Source organism: Phragmites australis, chromosome 18 (assembly GCF_958298935.1).
Source record: "Phragmites australis chromosome 18, lpPhrAust1.1, whole genome shotgun sequence".
Lineage (NCBI taxonomy): Eukaryota > Viridiplantae > Streptophyta > Magnoliopsida > Poales > Poaceae > Phragmites > Phragmites australis.
In genome coordinates this window covers 24,934,870-24,952,247 of record NC_084938.1, presented here as the reverse complement: position 1 = coordinate 24,952,247, position 17,378 = coordinate 24,934,870, and the positions used below count along the sequence as shown (strand labels likewise).

General features: G+C 45.0%; 1 protein-coding gene and 1 pseudogene across 1 annotated transcript; one reads left to right on the top strand and one right to left on the bottom strand.

Annotated features, from left to right (window-relative positions):
* Positions 1-1,937: 1,937 nt before the first annotated feature.
* On the bottom strand, positions 1,938-5,742 carry LOC133899633 (pentatricopeptide repeat-containing protein At1g80150, mitochondrial). Its single transcript, XM_062340656.1, has 2 exons — positions 2,509-5,742; positions 1,938-2,437 (listed from the first exon to the last, which is right to left on the bottom strand). The coding sequence occupies exon 1, from the start codon at positions 5,555-5,557 to the stop codon at positions 4,208-4,210; it is 1,350 nt and encodes a 449-aa protein (XP_062196640.1). The 5' UTR covers positions 5,558-5,742; the 3' UTR covers positions 1,938-2,437; positions 2,509-4,207.
* A 3,172-nt stretch (positions 5,743-8,914) lies between these two features.
* Positions 8,915-11,359, top strand: LOC133899525 (probable WRKY transcription factor 2; annotated as a pseudogene).
* The last annotated feature ends 6,019 nt before the right edge of the window (positions 11,360-17,378 follow it).

The following is a 17,378-nucleotide window of genomic DNA, read 5'->3' as shown; positions in this document are numbered from 1 at the left end:
TAAACCCTATAATGACTTTTAAGCTTTACACAATACATAATGCGATTTATGTTTGGATTTAGAATTTGGATTTCATCGGGAACCTTTATGTATATGTCCGAATCAAGTGACCCATATAAGTATACGATCACTACATCTATCAACTACATAGATAGATGATTTTGAACTGCCAATGAAATTAGATATCAGAACGTGATTCCGTTCATTACTGAAGAATATGTTTCATTAAAATCAATATTGGGTCTCTGTGTGAACTCTAATGCTACAAGATTTACTTTATATCTCACCACCTCATTGTTTTTGTTCCGTTTGTAGATGAAAACCGACTTGTATCCCACATAAAAGATGTTATGAGGAGTATGTATTACTGATGTGAATACCTCCCTTTGAAGAGTGAGTACAATTCTGCATGGATTACATCCTTCCATTGTGCCTAGTCCGAGCACTTGTGGCACTCTATCATGGTTTTGGGATCTGGATCATTGTGAAGGCCGTTTGCAATCTTTGAGGAGAAGTGTCGATAATTGTAGTTTTTCTGTCAAATGATTCTCCAGAAACAATATAATTGATGAAAAATTTATTTACCCTTTCTGACCCATAGTGATTTTCTATTATGATAGAGTCAGAGTGTTTTGATGTCACAGCCTCAATATTTATGTGCACGGTTGAGCTAGGATGTGGATGTTGATTATCCATTGGATGTATAATATCTATAGGCCTTGTGTGTTGTTTACCTTGATGTTGATTTGTATTTACTATTTTTGATGAGGGATTCCTCTATTTCCGCGATAGCTTGTAGAAAGTTTTATCCTTTTTTACCGTATTTCTCCATCTCTTATTTTGATTTAGGAGATGAGTGGTTTTGTTTGGTACATTCACTCTTTTCGGCACATTCCTAACATGAATGTAGGATTTAGTAACACCTTTATTGCCAGTAAATACATCTAACAGGTTGTTTGCAATATGTTACAAATTTATGATTCTCTGAACTTAAGAGTTAAAATTCTTGAGTACGTGGATCTAAGGAGGAAATATCTGTAACATTTCAATTGATTTTCTGTCATTCTTTCTGGTACTTAAAATCTCCCTCTAATACCAGGAAATGATCCTCACCAAATATGCAGTCAACATACTGAGCTGTAAATAGGTCCCTTGTGAGGAGCACGAAGTATTTTATGATCGACGGAGAGTTATACCCCACGTAGATCACCAATTTCCTATGTGTGTCCATTGATGTACGTTATAGTGATGAGATCGATAAGTATACAGCGCAACCGAACTTTCACAGATGAAAAATGCTAGGTAAATTTTCACATACTAACTGTAGTGGGGAAGCTATGCGATATGTAATTGGTCGCAATTGAATTAAATCAGCAGCGTGTAAGACTGTATGACCCCAACATAAAATTGGTAAGTTGCAATTATTTAATAATAGTCATGTTGATAACGTGTTAGTAGTAGAATTGTAATGAACATTAGACTAGAAAGTGGACATATTAGAGAGTAGAAACTTGTATTCATTCATAAACAATGTTTACAAATATATACAAAAGGAAGGGGTGGCAAAGCACCTGTTGGGGAGGTCAGTTGTCCCCCAACGAGTGTCCCTCCATTAGTAATTGTTAATGGCAGTTAGCTAGCTAATTGATCATATGTGTTTATTCTCTGGATGACGGTTCGTAACAATTATAAGACCACAATTGTGAACTTCTTAGCCTTACGGTTCATTATGTCTCATGTCATGTTGAGCCTTATGAGTCCATGTTCGACTCGTTAGGTTTGTGAGCGGCTTCATTTGCTATGTTAGCTCAGCTTGTTAAGAGGCTGTTTAATAGAGTTCTAGTTCCAAGAATCATTGGAGCAAGGTATTGATAGTTTTAAAATTTGTGAAGCTAGAGCTAAGTGTACAATAGAATTGTTTGGGTGAGTCATCTTGCTTACATTTTAAATTAAAAATGTATACTTAAATAACTTTATACTCACCTATAAACACTAGATCTGAGGTGAACTAGAAGCCCGAGCTATACCAAACAGGATCCAAATAAATAAGCTAAAACCTAGGCTCGACTCAACAAAGAATTGAGCCGTGTCAAGCTAACTCACGAGCTTCGAGCTTTTTGTCCATCCTAAATGGTAATAAGAGCCAACGCGACACTCTCCCCCGACCTGCCCTCTTGCACTCATCTCCGGCATCCCGGATCTACCACCATCAGCCACGTCGCGCTAACCCAACTCCACCGGAACCATTGCCCCAACACCGCCCATCCAGCAATCCTTCCCCGCCCATAGCCAGTGGCGTACCCACCGCCTCGCAGCCCCACGCCCACCACCACCGCCGGTCCGCACTACCTCATGTGACCTCCCTCTAAACCCGCCAATGGAGAAATCTCGGTAGAAACCAAACCACCGCCACAAACCTCATCGGAAAAGTCGTTGCCTGAACAAAGCTCAAAAATCAGGCACCTGAACATTAGGAGACGTGTAATACTAATACATTTTTTCTCCTACCTCAGGACATCCAGTCGCTCTGAAGATGTTGACGCTGCTTGGATGCATACAATCCCCTTCCCAGAACTTCCGTTGTCATGTATTTTCTATTCCATTATATTCCTTGCTCTCATCTCCTTTCAGTCAAGCTTGTCAAAGACCGTCAACTGTCAAGTGACTGCAAGCTGCAAAGAAAGAGCACATGGTGGTACTTGCTGCTAGTATCAATAACATTGAAATTATTGAATTGAAAGGGCCTTAAAAGGACATATTTATCAACTCGTCATGATGAAACTCCCAGGATTCCATGCATCTCATAGTTTGTTCCGAGAACATTCGAATATCATTTGGGACTTTAAGAGAGAAAACAACGGCCGAGACTGAAAGACCTGAAGCGCTACTGTTATGTTTTAAGACGAGGGTTCAAAATTGAGTAACTTTTAGTTTATTTAGATTTTTTACTTCAGTTATTCACTTACATTTCACATTTCAGCAGAATGCAGAACTTTGCCCTGAGAACACTCATGTAAAGCCTTCTAAAACAATAAAAACAAAACTAATGTGGCAGTTACTAAAACTTAAAGCTACATGATTATCAGCAGGTGGAAGGGGTAATGAGCTGTCCCCAAGTGGCAAACATACGATAAAAAGTACAATGTGAGATTTCAAATTGATGATGACAGAATGATCAATGCTATGTATTTTAAGTCCACCAAAATAGCCAGAAAAAGGATATGTACAATTGCACAGCTCATGTTCATCATTTCAATCATGTTAAGAATCCCAATGTTCCAATTATATCGGGTACCCTGGGCACAAAAAGTTCACAGATTTAAGAACTATATTAAATTATCCTAGACATTAGTTTGTTTTGGCAATGCACATTAACAACTAATCTGCACAAATGATTGGAAAAGGTGGATGCATTGCACCATAGAAGTAGCATTCCAAGTTAGTTACTTTTTGGTCATTCAGTGACAAGTAGTAACTCTGGTAAATCGAAAACTAGTATTGATCATTCACAGATTTGAACATTGTTGTCAAGAAACTCAGCATTTTTAACAGAAAACATGCAGTATGAATTTAAAAACTAATGAACTATCATATGGCTGATAAAAAAAAGAAACCAGTTCAAATGACTTTGTTTTGTATGCTTCTTTCACAATATCAAAAAATCATCAATCCAAAGGTAGAAAAACTTACAGGCAAAGGAAAAGTGCTTCTTGTTCTAGAAAGGGCAGACGAACTTCTATTTTCGTGAGATGGCAAAACGAAAAAAGAAAACATAACAAGATCAGATTTTACCAAACATAGATTGGAATACTGCACGAAATGCTTCATTACTTCAACAACATTCACTCATTCAGCAATAGCTATATTTTGGAATGTTCTTATGTTCAATTATTTTGAACACAATCTGTTTAAGAAATTTCAAAACATTAGCCAATGTAAGGTACAATACAGATTCTTCGGCTCTTAAAGTCTTCATAATCCATGATATTTCTGCTAGAGGTTAAGATTCTCCCATAACTTATACTAAATTCTGTTAAGCACGTGAACAATTGCTATCTGAGGAGTCTGAAAGGATGATTAAATATTCAAAACCCCTCAATCTACCTTATTTTAACTTGACTGCAAAAACAATGGGATAAAAGAATGTCAACAACCTTACAGTTACATGTGGTGGATTTACAGTAAAATTTCCTATCCAGCCTTCAACTTATCTTCCAGTTTTTCCATGAGACAATATATCTCTGAAGACCTTCATTTCATCATCTGAATATGATGATTTTCTCCCAGTAACCAACTTCATTATCTCTCTCGCGTTTCTATCTTTTGATATTGCCATGAGACCTTTCAATAGTTGGTTAATAGTATCGACACTCGGAAACCAGTTCTTCTCCATGCTGTCCTTGCAAAACCTGAATGCCAAATCAAAGTCCTTTCTCTCACACAGGTAATGCACCATTGTCTGGTAAACCTTACTGTTTGGTTTGCATCCCCTCCCATGCATCGCACCAAAGACTGTATTGGCCATCTCATGCTCGCCCATCATGAAGAAACCCTTAATAACTAGATTGTATGTGATCTCATCCGGTTTGATCCCTGCCGCATACATTCTCCGCACCAAATCATTAGCCTGCCAGCCCCTTCTCCTGTTAATCAGGAACTGGATCCTCACATTGTAACTGGCAAGTGTCGGCTTGCAACCCCTCAACCTCATGAGGTTCCACAGACCATCCCCAACTTCACGCTGACCGTACTTATAGAACGCAGCCATGAGCGTTGTGTACGTGATGACATCCGGTGGCAAACCTTCCTTCTCCATCTCCTGCATAACCCGGTACGCTGCACGCAGTTCCCCCATATTGCACAACATATTCACCACTGTGTTATACGAGATGTCATCCAGCTCAACGCCGCACTTCTCCGGCCCCTCCTGAAACAGCTGCAGAGCCTCATCAAACAGCCGTGCTCGTATCAGCACCTTCATGGTGGCATTGAGCGACTTGGCCGTGCGTCGGCACCCATACATCCCCATCTCCTGAAATGTCCGAAGTGCATGATCCGGCATCCTGGCCTTCCCGTACAGGCCGATGATTCTGACCACGAACCCCTCCCGCCTCCCCTGGGGAAGCGCCTTGTGCTGCTCGAGGATCTCCTCCACAAGGTCATTTCGTCGAGCACCTGCCAGGCGCGCCACCGCATCCTCGAACGCGAAGCGGTTCTCCACCAGGAGACGGTTGTGCGCATTGGCCCTGAACAGCTCGTACAGCCGCTCCGGGTCCCGCTCGTGCTTGATCCTGACAAGCACCGGCGTCTCGTCCTTAGCGGCGGCGGCCGCGGCGGGGGAGGGCTGGCGGCCGCGGCTACCCTTGGAGGCGGAGATCGCAGCGCGGCAGGCGGCGATGGTGGGGAAGTCGGCGGGGTGCGTGGAGTGAGCGTGCGCGGAGAAGGGGTGGCGGCGGGGCTGCGACCCGGAGGCCCGGGAGAGCCCCGCGGCGATGACGGTGAGCGCGACGGCGTCGAAGGCGGCGCAGAGGTTGCGGATGGCGGCCAGGTAGAGCATCTGGTACCGCTCGATCCCGAGGCAGAGCGGCGTGGCGAGGCGCGATAAGTCTAGGACGCGGAGGCGGCCATGGGCGTGGGGGCGGCGAGGCGAGGGAGAGGGATACGCGGCGGCTGCGTGCTGCGTGCTGCGTGGAGGTGCGACGCGCCGCTCCCGTCCAGCGGATTCGCGAGCGGTGGGCGAGAGAGAGCCCACGGTTTCCGAGCCAGAAGGCTGGAACGGTTGCCGGTATTGGAGCCTTTCGTGGGCCTCCAGCCCAGCCAACTGGTAGATACATGGGCTTGGTTCGAGGCCACAATCTCTTGGGCTCAAATTCTCCCACTGAAAAGGATTCGCCTCATCGCCTGTTTGGAACTCTTTGGAACGGGAATTTCACCGAAATTCGAAGGAAATGCTGCTTGACAAGACTCCGGGATCTGATGGTTTCACGGCCAGATTCTACAAAGAATGCTGGCCCATGATTAAGAAGGATACCATGGAGATGTTGCAGACGATTCACACTGGAGATGGTAGGAAGCTACACCTTTTGAATTCTGCGTTCTTGATCTTAATCCCCAAAGCTCAGGACGCTGAATATGTCAAAGACCTCCACCCCATTAGCTTGGTTCATAACTTCGCAAGCTCATCACCAAGTTGTTGACTAACTAGTTGGCGTCTTGGTTGCCTTCGATGATTTCCGTGAGTCAAAGTACGTTCATCAAAGGTCGTTGCATCCACGATAACTTTCTCCTTGTCCAACAAATAACGAAGTTCATTCACAAGCAAAAGAAGCCCCGGGTTCTACTCAAACTTGACATTACAAAGGCATTTGATTTGGTTTCCTGGCCTTTTCTTCTTGAGGTTCTTGAACACCTGGGGTTTGGTCCTCGTTGGAGAAATATGCTATGCTTGCTGTTGGCATCTTCGTCCACACGAGTTCTTCTCAATGGCTGCCCGAGAGAGGTGATCGAGCATCGCCGTGGTCTCTGTAAAGGCGACCCACTATCACTGATGCTCTTTATCCCCGTAATGGACGTTTTGAATGCGCTATTTGTCAAGGTGGACCAGGATGTATGCAGACGATGTTGTATTGTTCATCCACCCATCAGCTGGAGACCTGTCAACAACTAAGGCCATTCTCCACTACTTCGGCATGGCATCGGGCTTGATCACCAACATGCACAAAAAGCTCCATCCTTCCTATCCAATGCCAGGACAGCGACCTGGACATGGTTTGTCCTGAGATGTCGTGCTCCATATCGACCTTTCTGTGCAAATACCTTGGCTTGCCGCTGACATTCAGTAAGCTGAGAAAGGAGGACCTGCAGCCGCTCATTGATAAACTTGCTGATCTGCTTCCGGGCTAGAAGGCAGGGATGTTGAATATTGCAGGAGGATCCGTTTTGGTGCTTGCGGTTCTCACGGGCGTTCCTATCTACACGCTCATGGTCCTGGAGATTCCGAAATGGGTGATCAAGACTATTGACAAGCGACAGAGGGCCTTCCTTTGGAAGGGAAGACAACAAGTCAATGGCAGACATTATGCGGTGGCCTAGGCGCGTGTGTGCCGACCGCCGGAATTGGGAGGCCTCGGCTTACACAATCTAGAGGTCCTTGGCTAGTCGCTTCGTATGTGTTGGTTGTAGCTCCAGAAGACACAGCCGGAGCGTCCATGGGCGACAATTGGCATTGTTGTCCATGCCAACGTGCGTGCGCTCTACGCGATGTCCATGGTTTCGGTGGTTGCGGATGGCAGAACGACTTTGTTCTGGTTCGACCGATGGCTGCTGGGTCACTCCGTGAGGCATCTTGCATCGGCTTTGCTTCCGTTCGTTTCTAAGAAAGCATTCACTGGATGTTCCGTCTTTGAGGCCTTACAGGGACGTTCTTGGGTCCAGGACATTGGCGGAGGTTTGTCCGTCCTTGTGATGGTGGGATACCTCCAACTATGGGACACAATGGACACCGTGGAGTTGTCTACTGATCGCCCTGACCAGCACTTGTGGACGTCGATGGCCTCTGGCGAGTTCTCCACCCGCTTGGCGTACCGAAGGTACTTCACAGGTGCAGTCAGATTTGAACCATTCAAGCGGACTTGGAGGTCATGGGCACCCTTATGCATTAAATGCTTCATTTGGTTGGCGTTGCTAAATAGGTGTTGGACGGCAGACCATCTCGCGCACCGGGGACTCCAACATCCGCAGAGCTTCCTCCTATGTGACCAAGCAAGCGAAACTGTCCAGCACCTTCTGGGGGAATGTGTCTTTGCTACGGAAATTTGGTTCAAAGTATTTCAATGGGTTGACCTCCAGTATATGGCGCTGGGTGGTATGGATAGTGAGTTCCAAACTTGGTGGAGCCGATCACACCATAGAGTGCCCAAGGAGGTTCACAAGGGCCTAAACTCCTTGGTTATCCTTATGGCGTGGTCCATCTGGAAGCATCTCAATCGATGTGTCTTTGAGGGCGATCAGCCGAACGTGACGGGTGTGCTGAGGCTTGGTTGTGGTGTATGGGGGGAGCTAGGGAGTTGCGCCATCTGTTAGAGCGAGTTTGTCGGATAGGGTCGTTCATTGCTGTTTGTGGCGCGAAGTAATTCAAAAACTAACCCGGCCGTTGGCACAGTTTTGTAATTTCAAATATTTCTTCTCTTAGTATAATGACATGCAGCTCTCCTGCGCGTTCGAGAAAAAAAAATTATGTATGAAGTTTGAGGTTTGGTTTGTAATTTGCATAACTGAGCTGGGAACTACCGTTAGTTTGCATTAATATTATATATCTGTGGGCCGTTTTGCATGACTTTTTCGTTGAACATGTGATCTTTACCTGCAGTGTTTTGTGCTTGGATTCAATTCAAATGTTTGCGTTTAAGTTTAGCTTGTTAAGTTGTAAGTTGCTTGCTCATAGGACTACGGATTCGCTCAGTAGGCATAAAAGAGCATCTGTGTGGGCTCTTTAGTATGTATTCTGTAATTTGGCGATTATGAATTCCATTACTTTCTTATATAATTTCCTGGGTTGAGTAGTGAATTGCTCTATTTCCATTGTGCCTTTACTGTTGTTGTCCAGTATCGTCATGCAAAGGTGCCCCATTTGCATGTTTATAACTGGACCTGTTCAGATACCGAGCTCATGTGTTTATGTGTTAATTGAGTGATCGGATCTTCAATTCAGTCTGTTTTAATTTCCAGCTACCTTATGATGCCTCTCAATAAAAACTATCGTATTATGTGCTAACGTATAGCAATATGCTTTTTCCTATGCACAGTTGATAAGAAATATTGGGCCCTTGGTTCTTGATTTTATTAAATAATTGTTCAGTGTTTCAACTAAGATAATGTGGTTTGCTTTCAAACTTTAGTTAGAATCATCACCTGCATGGCCGGGACCAACAACCGTGGGACACTGATGGAGGATTGGATGCTTCCCTCACCCAGCCCAAGAACACCAATGTCAAGTTTCTGGAGCGAAGAATTCAGCTCTGGTCCATTCTACATTTTCGGTGACAATGGCAGCAACAAAACCCAGGATGCCATAGAGAAGGGCAAAACTATCGTTGATTCAAGCGGAGAAGAGACTGCTCTAGATACGAAAACCCCTCTCCAGTTTGAATCAAACCTGTTTGGAGCCAACCAGAAATCAACCTCACATGGAGGTCTTGCAGAGAGAAGGGCTGCAAGGGAACTTCTTCACCAAATCGGTCTCCTGTGATAATTTCACCCAGTGTGAGTCCAAGGGAACTTCTTGAGTCACCGGTTTTTCTTCCCAATGCCATCGTAAGTATCTTTGTTCATCGTGTAATGCTATCAATATTCGTTGTGTAATGCTCATTGATATCATGGAGAACATGTTTGCCAGTTCTTGGTGAAGTCACATGCAAAACACAACATTTTTGGACTATTTTCTGACCTTGATAGCATTGATTTCTGTTACAAATTTTCAGTTTCTTACTGCAAAAGTGAAATTCCGAAAAAACGATCGAAGCTTTCCATATAGTATTGATGATGTGAACCTTCCGTAACTCGTTATGATTTCTGCAGGGGCAACCTTCTCCTACCACTGGTAAATTGCCATTTTGGATGCCTCATAATTTTAAATCAACGAAACCGTCGGTCCCCAAGAAGGCTGAAGACCACTTACATGACGATTGTGCATTTTCCTTCCAGCCATTATGAGATCTAAGCCACCAAGTTTTTCTACTGTAGAGAAGGTAATTTGCTCAAGCATTATTGCCCCATCACCTATTTTCTGCCATTTCTATTCCTTATAGCTGCACTTTCTTTTTCTTGCAAATTTGACACACGCAAACACATCTATCAGTTCATAATGTATTGGCCTGATGAGTTTCCAGGGTTTAAGTGTTGTTCACCAAAACCTGTCTTCAGCGAATGATAATCAGCAGGAGTTAACTCTTCAATCTAACTCTACTGCGACCAAGGATGTTACTGAGACAAATCTTGTTAAACTTAAGACATGTGATTCCATGTTAGATAATTATCATCCTTCCCCTGCTGATGAACAAGAAGAGAGCGAGGAAAACCAAAATGGGGAATATTCTTCAGGTCCAGTCACCTTCCCTGCCGAGGATGGATATAACTGGAGAAAATATGTACAAAAGCAAGTGAAGAACAGTGAGCATCCAAGGAGCTACTACAAATGCACTCACCCGAATTGCCCTGTCAAGAAAAAGGTGGAGCGTGCTCAAGACGGTCATATAACCGAGATAGTCTACAAAAGGTTCTCACAGTCACCCTTTGCCGCATCCCAACCGCCGGTCAAGTGTACATCTGTTATGGAGTCCCGAGAAGCTGTGGATGTCTCCTCAACCCTCTCCTCGAATGAGAAGGATGACAGGGCAATGCATGGTACCATTCTTTCAACCTATGACGGGGACGAAGACGAGACTGAATCTAAAAGAAGGTTGGATCTTGTCTACCTAATACAAACCTACCATTCCAGTAAATCAATGCTCATTGGTTCTTTTGAATTTATTTCAGGAAGATGGATGTATCTGCTGCTGCTAACACTACCACCAGTACTATTGACATGGCTGCTATGGCATCAAGGGCTGTCCGGGAACCTCGGATTATTGTGCAAACCACAAGTGAGGTGGACATCCTTGATGATGGTTACCGTTGGCACAAGTATGGGCAGAAAGTTGTTAAAGGCAATCCAAACCCAAGGTCAGCTTTAGTGTCATTTCCATCTCTTCCATCGTTTGTTAGGAAACCAAGTTTTAACCTTAGCTTCAGAATAGTTGAATATTAAAGAAGAAACACCCTTCTATATGTATGCAGGAGCTACTACAAATGCATTCACGCGGGCTGCTCGGTGCGCAAGCATGTGGAGAGAGCCTCAAATGATCTCAAGTCTGTCATCACGACGTACGAGGGAAAGCACAACAATGAAGTTCCAGCTGCCAGAAATAGCGGCAGGCATCCGAGCTCCGGTCCCGGCGCCGCATCACAGGCTGGAAGCCTTCACCGGAGCCCAGAACCGGCGCAAGCCAGCATACCGCAGTTCGGCAGTGCTGCTGCCTATGGCTCAGTCTGTCTCCCACCGCAGCTCAGTGCAGATTCAGGCGGCTTCTGCTTCGGAATGCTCCCGCCTGGCATGGCGGTTCCGGTACCGTCTCTTGCGACTGTCGCGTTGGTGCAGATTCCTGGACATCCATCGACGATGCAGGGATACACAGGGATCATGCTGCCAAGAGGTAACATGAAGGTGAACCCAGAGGAGTCCATCTTGCCAGCAGCAAATCGGACAGCCGTGGCAACTTACCAGAAGCTGATGGGCAGGTTGCCTCAGGGTCCTCAGATGTAAATAGCAGGCACAAAGATAGGATAGATAGGTGTTTTTCTGCTTGTGTACATAAACAACGTCAGTGTTCAGTTGTTTCTTTCATTGTAGTTCCTTTCTTTTGTTTCAGTATTTCCTTAATACAGATAGCTCTGTTAATAGCAAGCAGGAGGAGAGAACGAGTTCTGGGGGCAAGAGCTGAACTTGAGTGTTCAACCCTTCAGGCTTTGCTGTTGTGTTAATCGAATTATTCAATCTAGGGTCTGGAGCGGCAATCAACTTAAAAATCTGCAGATTTGTGTTAGTGCTGTAACAGATCAAAGACTAAGGTCGTCCCAGAATTTGGCCAGTGTTTTGCTTATAGTTTTCTTTTTTTTTCCTAAAGAAAACTGTTATGTGATTGTCCTTTTCTGTTCTAAACCCTGAGTTGTTTGATCGCTGAGCTCAGACAGTACCTTCGTTTCTGTTATCAGGGTACATTGGTATCTCAGTATGCTGGACTTTCAGCATGCCTGCTGTTTCGGCTTAGATTCTACGGGGCGCTATATTTCCAGTGTATTCTATCGGAGCAAAAAATACATGATAAAGTGTATTAACTGTTTCTTCTCTTCCAACATAACCAGGATCTGAGTAGTAATGTGTTGCACTGAACAAGGGTGACCAAGGCAGTTCCAATACATTACCATGCCAAAATTTCAGAACTCCACAATGAACGCTCAAAACAGCAGAGCACACCGTCACTTCTTTTTTGTGTGTTTGAAACAAAATGCATATCCTGGCAAACTCCAAGAGACTATTAACACTTACACAGAGCAAAGCTCCACGAGCTGTGGCGAAAGCTATTGTCACGGATTCTGACAATGGCTGAGGATGTAGAAGCGGCAGCCTGTGAAGTCATGATAACCGATTATTGCAGCTTGTTTATGAAAGCCTTGAACTTGTCCAGCTTGGCACTATCCTTCCCTCTATATTCAGACTTTGCAGAGTGGAAAGCTTTGTCTCGTGTTTAATCTGCAGCAAAGTAAATTAATTTACATGTTAGAAGAACAGAATACTGGGGATTTTGTGAGGCTGGAAGTGGGTGCAGAGTTGCAGGCTTGCAGCTGGGCACACGATATTCTCATGGCCGATTCTGTCATAGTATATGGTAAAGGATCTACCTGTTATTATAAGATATGATTAATTTTCATCTTATCTCTAGTATTATTTGAAATTCAAACCATCATATACTCTATATAAACAGCCCACAAGACTCAATACAAATCATTCATAATTATCGCACTATATTCATCTTTCTACATGGTATCAGATATGGCACCACTCTTGAGATGCCGCCTCCACAGCTTCCGCCGTGCCGCCCCTGGGAGATGATGCGATTTCCATGATCTCTCCCGAGGGTTACGCAACCCGTAGTTTAGTGTTCATGTTGCCGATCAAAATATCGGCTATCGACAATTAGAGTTTTCCCCGATCATCTTCAGATTGAGTTTTCTCTTAAAAAAATCTGATCATAGATCGGTTTGCATCGTCTTGCCGACCCGTTGACGTTCCTCACCTCCGGACTTCACAGCCTCGGCTTCGACCTCTCCGGCATCCTCTCCTCTGATTCCGTCGTGGTAGGACGCAACGTGCTCGTCAACATGGCCCTCATCTGCGGCCTTCCGAACACGTCGTCTGTCGTCGTCATCACATTGGATCATCGTCACTGGTTTGTCGTCTGCAAGCACGAGCCCGTCACACCACTGAGAACGAGTTCGTCATTGCATGCAGCGCTGACGCTCGTGGTCACGCCATCATCGTCGGGGTCGCTGCCTCTCCAAGCACTGACTCCACCCCATGCTGCTTGTCCTCGTCACCACGCCAGCTATCGCTTCGAATTAGTGTCTTCCTCCAACACCTCCAGGCCACCCTATCGAGGTCCTCGAACGGATCAACCTAACTTTGTGCATGTATGTGTTCATGTTGGTGCTTTAGGCCTGCATCCTCCTCCACGGTTACGACCACGATCACCTCACTCTCGGCTACCTTAGCAACAAAAGGGCTATCATCATCTTGAGCAGATCATCGGCTTCCACTCTAGTAGGAGCGTCCACATTGCTCACGCTACGATTGCAGGGGATGCTAGAGTATATGGTAAAAGATCCGGCTATTATAGTAGAGTAGAATTAGTTTTCATCTTATCTATAGGATATCTTGAGATTTAAATCATCATGCACTTTATATAAACAGTCCACAAGACTTGATACAAATCATCCACAATTATCACAATATATTCATCTTTCTACATATTCAATCTGTGATCCCTTGATTGAGGCCAACACAGCAAAGTTTTTCTCATCTTTCCTTCTCTTTCAGATGCACAGCACAGTGCACACAGAACATAGATCGCACAGCACAGCAGCACCTTCCATTCCAACAGTGGCTTGTCATCCAAACTCTGCGAAAATTTGCCATGCAGCACTTTCAAGCCTCAACAGCGTGGTCAGAGTTAGGAGAACAGCTTCTGTGACCATGGAGACGATGCATGATGGTCTGAGGTAGCTTGGAAATGTGTACAGTTGCAGAGATCAGAGATGAACTCACCGAGATCGCGTGATACCAGATCGGCCTTCCCAGTACAAACAAAGGAGAGGACTTTTACAGTACACCTAAATGAGTGTATGCCGTCCATTTTCTTTATCCGGTGGTTTAGATTGACCCAATGATACTCTATCGCCCATCAGTATCATGTGTATCATTAAAGAGTATCATAAGTGTAAGATTGGAAACAAAAAATCATGATAAATTTGTAAATTATATGTTTAATTAGGGAAGGTCAAAATATTAGTTTATTCTTCAGATAAGCTTTCACTTATTTTGTTCATTTCATTTATTAGGGTTTCCACCCTCCGTCAGTCGATCGATGATTGGTGACGAAGATCTGAAGTCCGGTCAGTCAATAACGTAATTACCCCTAAGGATATCAAGATAATTACAATAATACTTACTAAAATGGACAGTTGGATCATAATAATGATACTCTCCACCCATTTAATATCATGGTGTACCGTAAAGGTTCTCACAAAGGAAGGCTGTTTGGAGGAATCGCTCACGTATTGTTTGAAATCTGCTATAACACGCAAGAGAGGTTCACTGAGACAAATAGAAGATGACTTAAAAAGACACGATTGAGTTCTCAAGCGAGGACAGCTGTGGCATTCAATCCAATCCATTTGGTGAAGGACGCATAAAAGCGTTTGAAAAGACTCCGAAAAAAATACTTCTGACCATAAAAAATATAAGCGTCAATCATAAAAATTACTTATGAAGAAAAGACTCATTAGACTACTTAAAGCATCTCCAGACCCCTTCTATCTCACTCTCCATCCATTAAAAAAAGTCTCCAGCAGACCCTTGACGGGCATGCCACTCCCGTCCTCGATCAGAAACGGATCTTCAGACTTGGAGAAGAAAAGTCACTAGGTGAACAGTACCCATGACTTTGCTCTGATGTAAATAGCTGAATTGGAAATGGAAGGTCAAGATTTAGTGGTACAATACTGGTACAAAACCATGATATAGTAAAATAAACATATTATTCTTATGAACAGTACTCGTGCTACAGTACTAGCTACAAATTACTATTCACTCTCTCACGAAAAATAATGTTCATATGTGACTTTGCTTCTTTGTCAGAGTATCCGTTTCCTCACTCTCTCCCTTGGTCCTCCCCCCAACGCCATCCTGCCCTTATGCACTCCCGCCACCCACAGGAGGAGCGCGCTGCGGGGAAGCCAACGCCTACTTCTGCTGCTTGTTCTTCCAAGGAAGGCGCCAGATCCTCGCCATCCAAGAAGGTCAGCTCAGGAACACATCCCTTTTGTTCAACCGTAGATGAACTAGATGGATCCGTTAGCTGATTTGTGTTCTTGCCTTGTTTCTTCATGTATGTTTGTGCTGTAATGTGTGTGAAGTTCGAGTAGATTGACCTGTTGTTCGACTGATTACCAGTTTTAGCCCTTTCCGGTGTGCTGCAGCAGCGGTTACCGAGTCGGTTCTTTAGAATCCAGATATTTACTTTGTTCTAGGTCTTGTTCCAGATGCCATTTTCCTAGCCTGATCTAAGTTTGCGTTACTTACATGTTGAATGAAATGTCAACTGCATGATTTATCAACCTGCCCAGAGCTCCGTTTGATTATTATTCGGATGTGTGGCAACACCTTAGTACGAGTATCGCGAAATAGGAACCCTCACTATTGCTCAAACTAGACATCTCAAAAGTTTTTGACATAGTCTCGTGGCCTTATCTGTTGGATCTCCTGCGTGCTAGAGGTTTTGGCGCTAGATGGCGCGAATTGATGACCATCCACTTCTCAACAGCGTCATCAAGAGTTCTTCTCAACGGCGCACCCAGTCACAGCCTCTAACATCTCAGAGGGTTACAACAAGGGGATCATCTGTCCCCCTTTCTGTTCATCATCACCATCGACCCCCTCTAGTGTCTCTTTGAGTTGGCAACCATGGCTGGTCACCTCTCCATGATAAACCACCGTGGGGCACATATGAGGCTGTCACTCTACGCGGATGACACTGTTATCTTTCTAGCGCCAATCAAAAAAGAACTAGATATCACTAGAGAAATCCTAGACACCTTTGGACAAGTCTTAGGGTTACGAGCAAACCTCACAAAAGGCTATGTGGCAGCCATATGTTGCGACAAACTAGATATGGCCGACATCCTACATCCCCTGCAACTTCCGCTTTGGCCCCTCCCTTTCAAATACTTAGGAATGCCCCTATCACTCAGGAAGCTACGACGTGTGGAGCTACAGCCTCTAGTTGATCGGACAACGGGTCGGATGGCCGGCTAGAAGGGCCGGTTTCAACCCTGCAAGGTGTGTAACACTCCTTAAAAGTGTTCTGCCTGCCCTGCTAGTCTACATTATGACAACACATCCGCTGCCGGTCTACATTCGCAGGCGTCTAGAGAAGATCATGCATGCTTGGTTATGGGTAGGCACAGATGAGGCTAGTAGGGCAAAGTGCAAGATTGCATGGGATCGGGTCTGCAGGCCGAAAGAGCTTGGTGGCCTTGGCGTACTAAATTTGGAGAAATTTGGCCGCACACTCAGACTGAGGTGGCTATGGTTTAGTTGGATGACGCCTGATAAACCATGGGTAGGGTTGGAAACACCATGCAATGGCACCGATCGACAACTCCTCCACACCCTCACGGTGGTGACGGTAGGTAATGGGTGCACTGCAGATTTCTAGTGTTGTAGGTGGCTTCAGGGCTCAGCACCCCGGAACATCACCCCTAAACTCTTCAACGCCCTCCAGCCACAACGACAAATAGTCCAGGCCACGCTCACTAACAACGCTTGGATAAACAACATGAGAGATGCCATCACGCCGGACCTACTTCCCGATTACGTCAACCTCTGGCGGGCCTTACAGGGAGTGGTGTTAACAGATACAAGGGATACCATCATTTGGAAAGGAACATCCACAAGTGAATACTCGTCCCGCTCTGCATATACTGCGCAATTCACGGGAAGCACCAAAGTTGATCTTCAATCGCTTGTCTAGGACTCCTGAGCACCACCTCAGATCAAATTCTTCGCCTGGCTACTGGTGCAAAAGCGAGTGTACACGGCGGATCACTTGCAGCGCCGTGGATGGCCAAACTCGTATTTCTACCCCCTGTGTTACCGGAACCTAGAGACAATCGACCACATCTTCATGGAGTGATCCTACTCCTCACAAGTGTGGAGCATGGTGGCTGCATGGTCCCACCTCATGGAGCTAAATGCCCAGTTCCATCCGCCTCACTCAACATGGTGGTGCGGCTATGTCGTTTTAGCGTCGCAACAACATTGACGGAAAATCCAGAGTGTCATCCTTCTCACGGTGTGGCACCTGTGGAAGGAACGCAACCACCGTATTTTCGATGGGCAGCATGTCTCCTGCCAAGCCCTCCTCGTCATCATTAAGGAGGAATTCAGTGCTTGGGTGATGATAGGAGCCAAGGTCTCCTAGAGATATGGTTACCACCCCCGACAT